At 43.8% G+C, this 10,303-nt stretch overlaps 1 protein-coding gene across 1 annotated transcript; it reads right to left on the bottom strand.

The window, feature by feature from the left end:
* Positions 1-391: 391 nt before the first annotated feature.
* Positions 392-8,521, bottom strand: PDCL3 (phosducin like 3). The gene is made up of 6 exons (XM_064502484.1): positions 8,369-8,521; positions 6,931-7,063; positions 6,165-6,255; positions 5,348-5,491; positions 4,306-4,514; positions 392-1,833 (listed from the first exon to the last, which is right to left on the bottom strand). Exons 1-6 carry the CDS (start codon positions 8,372-8,374, stop codon positions 1,691-1,693), a joined length of 726 nt encoding a protein of 241 aa, XP_064358554.1. The 5' UTR covers positions 8,375-8,521; the 3' UTR covers positions 392-1,690.
* Between the last annotated feature and the right edge of the window lie 1,782 nt (positions 8,522-10,303).

Raw genomic sequence — 10,303 nt, 5'->3', positions numbered from 1 at the left:
ATACTCAGTATTTATCAGGTTGCACCCTGCTGCATTTGGCTCACTTGCACAGAGGGTTTTAAAGCCAGCTAGCATAAACAAACTAGGAAATTTTATTCACACCTACTCATATCACACAAAGGGTTTAAACACAGATTTAAAAAGAAAAAAAAAGAAAAGAAAAGAAAAAAAGAAAAACCCCACCCATCAAATACAAAAGCCCCCCCACAATTATATCCCTTTCCTGTCCTTCCGTCTATAAGGAAACAGGCAAAACAGTGTGAGTCACTCACTGAACTGCAGAACATATGTGCTATTTGTCACAAATACAAAAGAGAGAGACAAAAAGAAAGATTTAAGTGACACTTAAATCAGAATCAAAGCCTCAAAGAGAAAATTCTGCATCAAGATCTTACAAGTTCATCCAAAATTTATTTAAAAAAACCCAACGATTCCTCATTTAAACTACACACTGATTTGACTGGGGAAATCAAATGAAGGAAACAAGATTAAAACTTATTATAAACTAATATAAAACAAGAAAAAAAAACCCCTCTGCTTACTGAGTGTTGCATTCTGTACCATCCGCCCACAGAATCCATCAGCAATATAACAAGATATCCTTGGGGCAGACTTGTTAGCACATTCACATAGAGCTTTTTAGCCCAAATGTAGACAAATGAAAAGTGTAGGTGGACATTAAGTCCAACCTGAAATAAGCAAGCAGCTTTCCTGAGTTTCAACAGATCTATAATTAAGGTAGTATTTCAGCTCAATCTTTTCCTTTTCTAAAGTGTTAATTATTATTATATCTAGAAGATGGAGGGATTTTTTTTTAATCTTTTGCTTTAATACAGAAAGATGTCAGCTCTTCAAACATCATTTTCCTTCCTGTTCAGAAACAGCACTACTGCAGTAACAGATAAAACTTCTGATTTTGTGGAAAGAGTCAGTTAATTTCACACTCAAGCACAAACATCTTAAATTTTCTTTCCTGAATTAAAGGGTGAGCAAAGTGCTGGAAACTCAGCCATCTGTCAAGGGCAAAATACTGCTGCTAAGCAAACTGGTGCTGTCCCGCTGCACAGATGGGAAAGGGAGTTCTGGACAGGGCCGGTATTGGGAGATGCCGGCTGTCACCAATGTCTCTCTCAAGACATCAGGGCCCCTGGCTCATGGCCAGGTGCTGGCCTTTCTGCATACCTCTGCACCCTCAGCACCCATGTTGCCCCCTCCTTTGGGCAAGGCTAACTCTTCACACAGTCCAGCCTGACACCTACAGGGCACAGGGTAACAAAAGTGCTTCGCTATAACTGATTACATTTAAATCCAGCTGTTTAGATCTGATTTACACAAATATAAGCTAGATAGAACCAGTACACTCTAGGCCACTTCATATTTCAGACTTTAAAAAGGTCAGTGATTTACTAAGACAAAAGTGACAAGAGACGACTGTTTCTACTGATGTCTATTATATTTTAAAACTTTAAGTAGATTTACTCAGGCTTCACAATGTAAAATGCCTTTCAGGATCTTCAGTGAAATTACAAGAAATTTAAAAAGGAAAAAAACCCCACTTAATTTCTAGTTAAATTGCTGTCTTTAAATACTACCCTTCATGGCTCAGCAGGATCTCCATGAGCTTCTCCAGGGGTTTAAGTGGGAACACTGGCTGCAAGTGTACTGTATAATCTCAGTGCTGATGCAGGAGTTAATCATCTTCTGAGTCAATCTCCCTCCTGCTTGGGGGGCACATCCTGATGGAGGACATGAGCTGGTCCTGGATCTGCTTCCTAGGATTTTCCTCAAGGTCTGTCTTGATGGCACCTGACTCTGCGATCTTCCACTCCAATTCTGTGTGGAAAAAGATAGAGAGGGACATGAAGCCAGGGGATCAAACTGGGCTTTTTCAAACTCTGACTCCTTTTGACATAGCCTAGCTTATTTACCTCAATATACAGCACCCTGCCTTTCTGGTTGATTTTCAAAGGGGAGGAAAAAGGCACCCCAGATCTCCACTTTCTCCTTTGTCCTTCCCACCCCTGCCTCCCCAAATGACTTCTCCTGCCACCACCACCTCCAAAACTGGGGCCTTGCTATATTCCTCTCCATCCTCTGCCACCCTGGTCCCTGGTTCCAGGACCTGCCCATTTCCCACATCTGCTCCAGCTGAGCCAGCTCCAGAGCCACTAGCACCAGCACAAATTTCAGCCATGGCGCAGAGCTGCTGACATGGAGGCTCTGGTTACAGCTCTGCAGCATACCCGACCGCATCCTCTGCACCTCTGTACGAGGCAGCTGCTCCCTGACACTGAACGTAAAGAGGTGATTGATAAAAAGCAGCCTCCATAGATAAGGCATTTTCCCTGCTGAAGAAGCAGTCTACCACCCTATAATTCAAGCGAGTACAGAAACCAAGTTTGCACATCTATTGCTGGCGAAAGAATACTTCTGATACATTAGAGCTATTTGAAATCATACGCTGAGCTTGCACAGTCAGAGGAAACTGGGAATAAATCGTTGCGGGGGGAACGGAAGGGGGCGGTGCAGTAATTCCATTTACATATCTGAATTATAGGTATTTTCAGGAATGTACTTTAAAAATGCAGTTCACTCCTTTCTCATTACTCAATGCACTGATTATTAGTTCCATAGGAAGGGGGTAAAAGAAACTCCTCTGTCAGTAGTAGGCTTATTACCGTATAGGCCTAAATTGGATGGCTTCCCAGAAGTGGAAGAAAGTCAATACAACACATTCAGTTGCAACTTTTCTCCTACTCCTGCTGGCAATGCTATCATTACATCCAATTTCCTTCAGACATTACAGATTAATGAATATAACTTCACACTGTCTAATCACCAGTGAAAGTCATCTGGTTTCACAGACTTAGGGGAGAAGGAAGGAAGAAAAAAAATAAAATGTACAATTTCAGTTCCCAGCTTTCTGAAGACTGACTTAAGCTGGCTCAGTTACCCTTGGACAACCCCTCCCTCCCCCCGAAAAAAAAAAATTAAGTGCTAAAGACGGGAGAAAGATAACTGAAGGTTCTGTAGCTATCACTTGCTTCAGTTTAGTAACTAGGCACCTCTACATTTAGAGATAGTTCTCAAATTAACTATCTCATTGGTGAGCTTTTCCCTTCTTATAGTCCAGGCAGAGGACCATTTGCTACAGCACGCACTCAAGATAACCTGTAAACTCCAGGGGAGTTTGTAGAGAAAACTGCTCTGCGTCCTGTTCCAGTATAGCAAAGTGACACCATTCAACAGACACCCTGAAATGCCACTTACTTGTAGCTCACTTCAGAAAAAAGTGCCCCTAAAGTCTCACCTTAAAAAAAGCTCAAAGGTATCTGCACCGATACATCTACCCAGAAAGCTGGAGAGTATCCTTTTAACTCGAGTAAAATCCTTTAAGTCACATCACAGAGTTGCATTTACTTTCCAAAAGAAGGAGGGGTGGGGGTGGTCCTTTCCACTGCTGACCTCTGCCTCCCAGCACTGCTTTAGGGTATCATTCCCTGCCCAACCACCTTCAAATAACAGCTTTTAGGGAAGAGGCTCAGCACAAAGCACCATGGTGCCCCACAGCACCTGCACCTCCCTCTCGCCCCCATCTCCAGGGGCAAATGAAGCATGTCATAACGACGAGGCAACGCGACACGACTCCTCCCTGCTCATCTACGCAATCTGGGGGGAATGGGCTAGGCAGAACCGCGGTCTCTGGGAAAGGTGACGGTCTCTCTCCTACGAGCCACGCAAGGCAGGAGCTTAAAATACTGCTGTCTCTTGAGAGGTGGCAAGAGGAAAAGGAAAGAGCCCAATTTCAGGTTCGCAGTCCCATTTGTACAAAGAGAAGGGCTCTCTTTAAAGTCAAATAAGGAATGGGGCCTGTGTGTCAGCAAGGTACAATAGACAAGTATATATCATTAGCTTTGAAACGAAACAAAGTCCTACAATACAATAGACCAGTACCAACATTATACAGACTGTCAACCAACTGGGGGCAATACCAGTTATTCAGTTACAGAAAATTCCCAAGAATGTGCGTGGTTACTATTTTTGCTTTTGATGTACAGGAAAATCTGTTTTACAGGACACAGGGTGTAAATACTGCAGACACCTAAAATATGTATCTGCCTATTCAACCACTTACTGCTTTTACAGGACAGCTTGAACCAAATGTTGAGCCAAAAAAGCAATAACTCATCATATGATTCAAATTAGCTCCCTCTCCTAACCCTCACGTCACTTCTCTCATTCCCAGTAAAGCTGTTTGCTGAAGTTTTGTTTTTCCTTTTCAAGACCTAAGAGGCAGACGCTCACCATCTCTTGTCAAGTTCATGCCACCAAACACCAAAGGCCCAATGAACTGGGCTTTGATATCTCCCTCGCGGTAGACGAATATCGTTGGCAGATTCTTATCAGGGTAGTTGGGTATGCAGGTGGTAGAGATCGCTTTGATAAACTTCACATCTCTGAACTTCCTTGCAAGCCCATTCATATGTTGATTTATTAAGGCACAGAGTGGAATTCTGTAAAGAATAGCAACAAACACAGCTAAGAAGAAGGGGGGGGGGGGGAAAAAAAAAAGGACAAATCAGAGTAATTTGCTCCAGAAAAAAGGGCAGAAATACCACCTCTGTGAACCGTATTTATGGAAAGAGAAGTATACCAGAAGCATTTTCTAAATATTTTTGTTCTCCAGGATGCCAGTGTTCAAAGAAAATTAGGGTTTGGCGCTTTTTTTGTTTGTTTGTTTGTTTTAAACACAGTATTAGCAATACAACTTTCCCCGCTATCATACAGAGGAATTGGTTTATAAGGTATAATGTTTGAATACTGCATGAGTAAGGGCAAAATAGAAAGAGAAGTAGCTCCTGGAAAAGAGAAGCAAAAGACAACGAAGTATGCTACCTGTGATGGAATTAAAGGATGAACAAAATCAAATATTTCTAACCTCTTCTAGAGAATTCTAGCAACTTATCAGACCTCTTTGAGAAGATTTTCTGTCATACTGGCAGGACTAAAAACCTTGTTCATGCCATTTCTGTGCATCAAGAAAACAGGCCAAAGGAGACAGTGATCCTTCTAAATCCATAGCCCCTAGCACTTTCTTTATCCAGAGTAATTTCCAAAGCTCAGTATTTCAGTGGCAGCGGCTAGCTAGATGGGAAGACAGATCACACTGTGCATTATATACGCAGTCTTCAGTCAACAGAAATGAAATTACTGATTCAGTATTTTACTTCTTAGAACTCCAGAATCATTTCCTTAATTTCCACAATAACTACAAATTTGTTTAGAGCATTTTTGGCTATGGACAGTGAAAGGTTTAAGGGTTAAAAAATAAAATAAAAATTCTTACCCTTGTTTGTAGAGGTGCAGAACTACCCATATACCTTTTCCAGCTTTGGTAACCTCTTGAACATAATCTTTTCCAGAAATCTCCAAAACTTCCCCAAATTTATTCTTCATTTGAGCTGCTTTCATTTCTGCTAATCTTTGCTGTCTGAACCGCAAGAAACAGGACAGATATCTTGAGAAAGATGCATTTTTGACAGAACAACTAGGCTAGTTGAAGCCTAGCCTTCAGAGGCAAACTACAAACTTCTCCAAACCCCCAGAACAAGAAAAGCAAGTTAGCACAAGCCAGAATAGATGTTCTTATATTTGAATCACAAGTTAAAACAGTCAGCATGCAAAGAAGCACAATTGTGTTTCACAAGATGTTTTTTTTTGTCCTTTCTCTCCTGAGCAGACATTCCTTCTGCAGATGCTATACTGCAAAAGCCTGAGAGATGGCTCAGATAAAAGAATGATGGAAAAGCTACTCCATAATTATGTAAATCTGCAGTACCACAACTTCATTCAGGCAAAAATTGAGACAGCTTGGAGGTGATTTTCAAAACTCTTCAAATCCCCTGCTATTCTCTTAGTGGGTCCACAGTATCTCTTGAAAACGAGGTTGTAGAAAAAGGACAAAAATTGAACCCAAGTATCTTAATAAAGATACTTGGAAGTTCTATGCAAGAGCAGAAGCACAACCCAGATTTTCTAGCACCAGGCCTAAGAACATCCTTCCTCCCTTCTCTTCAACAATATCGAACGGCATTTAAAAAACCCCCCCCGCCACAAATTAATTCCAGTTTTCTTTAAAGCTAAGTTCTGCATGCAGCTCTAACCTGTACTTTTCGATAGCTTTTTCATCTTCCTCATTAAACTCATCTTCATTTTCTTCTAGCTCTTCCAGAGTCATGTCCTTGTAAGTTTTCACTAGAATGGAAGAAATATCAAATCAGCAAAACCCTTGTTACAGGAATAAAACTGATCAGCTTTTAGCAGTCCAGCAGAATTTATTTACTTTGCTTTAAGAATAGAATAACTATCGGAAATAGGGCTCTTCTGCAAGATTATTGTGAGTGGATTTTTCTAAAATATTGTTATGCTGGAAAGACAGTGATGTAAAGGACTTGGAGCCAAAGGGTGGCTACAGCTAGTATATGAGCACTTGAGCTAGCTTTCAAGTTCTGTGACAACAGCAGAGATGTACCTAACACACATAGAATAGAGCAGGGATAATGAACAATGGAGAAAGGAGGACACTACAACAGGTAATGATGATGAGATACCCTTACTTGCACATTCATTCTGACTCCCTTCAAACTGTGCTTATTTCAATTTTCAAAGATTTATACATATAAACCATAGGGCTGACATCTAGAACAAAGCTTTCATGTACTTGAGTAATTCTAAGTATTTAGGAATTTATTTGTCCAATACCATAAAAGATGGTGACACTATGCAAGAATTAGCTTTGGTATCCCTTACAGCTTTAGAAAAGGAAATAGTTCTTTACAGGCGTATTAAACATTATTGCTGTCCGCTTTTTGTTCAAGCTTCCTACAGAAGCTACTTCAACATGTGTCCTGCTGCCACCTGAGCACTCACCGAGAGACTTCTGCTGCAGGATCCGAAGCTGCTCATCTTCTTTTACCTGCTCTCGTTCTTTTAGGTCTTCCTTTGGAGGAAGGATACCTTTTTTGCGCAAGATGTCATTCCATTCCGTGTCTTCATTTGGGTCCTAGAAGGAAACAGGAAACAGTGCTGTGCATTTAAGGAGAACTTTGCCACATCCAGATTTTAGCACAAGCAAGCTTTTCAAGAGAAATAATGCACTGCTAGAGTGGTAATTTTCAGGACTGCATCAGAAAGACACAGAGGCTTCCTTATGGCCCCAAACTGGTACCCGGAAAAGAGACTCTATTTTATTCCAGCCTACTCAGAGCATGTACAGGAGGCCTTGGCAGGGCAAAAAAATTAAAAGCATTGTAATCATCACTGCAGATCTTGCAAGCTGAAAGGAAAGGAGGAGAAATCAACTGGGTGACAGGGGAAGTAGGCTGGCTACAGTGCACACACATAGCACCTCAACAGAACAAGTCACCAAATTAGCAGTCATTACATTGGGAAGGGCCAGTTAGAAAACACACCGGCTCCATTCCTGCTGGCATAACTCTAAACATAAAGTCTCTTTGGTAGATACAGGTCAGTGTGACTACACATGTGCTTATAGAGAAGCACACTTTCAGCCTCTGCTGGATAAGGCCATTACTAGAGAATGAGATCTCAGTCTATATCTAGACAATTCTTGAATGCTAAAAGTCTCCACTGCGAAATAGTTGCTATATGTGCAGAAGCAAAAGCACGGCCCACAGGCATCCAAGTATTGCTGAAAAGCTCAGTAAAACTGTTTCAAGAAAGTTACACAGCAATGGGGTTTTTTTTACTTGAAAATTTAGTGGCAAACACTCATTCCGATTTTGGTACCATAACGGCTTGGCCTTAGCCCACAAGCACCTTTGAAATCAGGACAGGAATGCCTGCCTATGGCTTTGCAGTGCCCTATGCCGATATAGCTTCCAGTAAATCCATTCAAAACCATTTTTTCTCTAGACCAAAACAATGCTTATGGACTAAGAAAGAAAACAAAAAGGCACGGTCTTTTTCCCCCAACTGCAGTCATTTTTTTCCTCTCCAGGGGGATTTCTCAGTGCCTATTATCGTTTTTCAGCCTAACTGATTAAGCACTCATTAAGTGCTTAAAATATGCACTAGTTCGCCTATTTATGGCAATGGAAAAAATAAATATCATACACCTCCCCCCCCCCCACACACACACACACGCGCACACTTTTTTAAAATCACGGTACTCATAAAAAAACCCCGCCACACGCCACAGACTAGACCAGCTCCCGCACAGCCCCCGACGCGGGACGAAAACCCCGGCGATAAGAGCGACACCGCCGCCTCCGCGCTGCCCCGCGGAGCCGCCCTGGGCCCCGGCAGCGCCGCGGCCGCCTCCCCCCGCCGCAGCCCCGCTCCTCACTTGCATCCTGACTGCGGGCCGCGGCCGAGCCCAGCGGCGGCGCGGCTGGTGGCGGCCTGCGCGGTGCGGCCCGAGGGGCGGCGCAGCCCGGCAGGGCCGGGGCGGGCGGTGCCGCCGCTTCCTGCGCTGCCGAATAAGGCCGGCGCCGAGGAGCGGGGAGTTAACGGCTGTCACGGAAGAGCTGAAAGGAGGTGGGTTCTCGACAGGAACTGCCGGGAGAGGAGGAAAAAAAAAAAGTTTCCTGTTTCAGGAGCGTTGCTTTTAAATAAACTCACATTTTTGAACTCTTGCTGTTTTCCCCCCTTCTCTCATCCTGCCAGTATTTTTCATAGCCATTACATTATTTTAAAAAATCTGGCTCCCCCCTGCTGTATGTGCCTGGTTTCCCAAAGGGAAGCTCGCTCGATTTCCTGGGCGCTAGGCCCGAGCAGCTCGCCCCCGTGTGCACACACGAGTAAGGCGGTGCTGCTGCTCCCCGTCTGTCCTGGCTCCCCGAGCCGGGAGCCTCGCTGCCGCCGCTCCTTCCTCGGTCGGCGGAAAGCGGTGGCCGCGCTGGAGGCAGCTCAGCTGCCACAAGCACCAGCCTCTCCTGCCCGCCCGTGGCTGTGCCTGCGGCCACCCCGCGCCTGCTTTTGGAGGGGCTTCACACAAAGCTATTCGTGCAAGTCACAGGCCTGCGAGAGCCCATCAAGTTTCTGGGTGAGCCGCAACTTGCTTCTCCACAAAATGCAGGAGAGTCATTGCCATCAGTCACCTTGAGATTATTCTCATGAGTAAGTGTAAACACAGGCGTGTTAGCAGGACTGGACAAGCAGACTGTAAGTCTTTAGGGATAAAAAGGCCTTCTTGTTTTCCTGTTTGCATCCAGCCATCGTCACAGGCCTTTAATCTCTGTTGCAGCCCAAAGCTGTAACATCAAAAACTAGGAATAGGCATATTATCAAGCACCTCTTGCTACATCCTTGTTAATATCATAAAACTCAATAATCAAGCTGCCCACTGTTTTAACACACATTTGAAAGTCTGGCAACATTTACTTTCGAAAAGCCCATTTTTTGAAAATTAAACTTTGGGGAAAAAAATTATATTACAAGGAATGCCACTTTTCAGTCAAGCTGTATGAAAATACATAAAATTATTTCCAAATTGTAGGAGTGATAAAGCCTTATGACCTTTTCTTGGGATTGATAGCAGGCTTTTCTTTTTAATAAAACCCTGTGCCTTTTCTGCTTAGATTTAAATACTGGCAAAGTGTCCTTCACCTCACCATACGCAGCTAAGCACAGCAGCCACATCTTCCTCAAAGGGCGTTTATTTTATGCCTTGATAAAATAGGGGGTCTGTGAGCTGTAAGTTGGTGGATTCACCATTTCGAACACTTCCAGGCAGCCTGCTGCTACCCTGTCATTACTCCCTCTCAGCCTTGCCTCTCCCAGGGCATCTCTGGGTCAGCGGCAGGAGGTCAGCGCTAAGCGAGAGGCAGGTGTCCCATTCCCTTTCGGTCCTGAGCTCTGCATTAGAGGAGACAGCACCGCGTTACCTTTGATGGACAGCAATAGTGGTCCTGCCCAAAGCCCTTCTCACCAGGGCTTTAATCCAAGTAATACACACGTGGAAAAACGTCCCCATCCTCTCCCCATACTAACAACTTGCAAATACAGGAGTATGTAAGTTATAATGAGCACAGGAATTCTTACAGTGCTTCCAGGTGGCACCACCTAGTAACCAGCATAGTCTAGAAACTTTTCCTCCTGCCCATCGTATGCCCCCCGTTGGAGCTGACGCAGTTTTACAGCAACCCTCTGCTCTTGTGCAAAGGTTGCCTTGCCCCTTTTGTGGCTGTTTCAGCTGCGGTGGCAGAGGATACAAATTCCAGCCTCTCAAAGCGGCTGCTAAACACATCCCTGCAACAGAGATATGGAGTGGGCAGCAAAA

This window comes from Dromaius novaehollandiae, chromosome 1 (genome assembly GCF_036370855.1).
Source record: "Dromaius novaehollandiae isolate bDroNov1 chromosome 1, bDroNov1.hap1, whole genome shotgun sequence".
Lineage (NCBI taxonomy): Eukaryota > Metazoa > Chordata > Aves > Casuariiformes > Dromaiidae > Dromaius > Dromaius novaehollandiae.
This window is presented reverse-complemented; position numbering and strand designations above follow the sequence as displayed.

What these genes read in the sequence shown, in the direction of transcription:
- PDCL3 (XM_064502484.1), bottom strand. An exon ending in AAAGCTATCGAAAAGTACAG is followed by an intron (nt 5,492 to 6,164) that starts GTTAGAGCTGCA and finishes CTTGCGGTTCAG; the next exon opens with ACAGCAAAGATTAGCAGAAA. An exon ending in CATGAACTTGACAAGAGATG is followed by an intron (nt 1,834 to 4,305) that starts GTGAGCGTCTGC and finishes TTTTCCACACAG; the next exon opens with AATTGGAGTGGAAGATCGCA.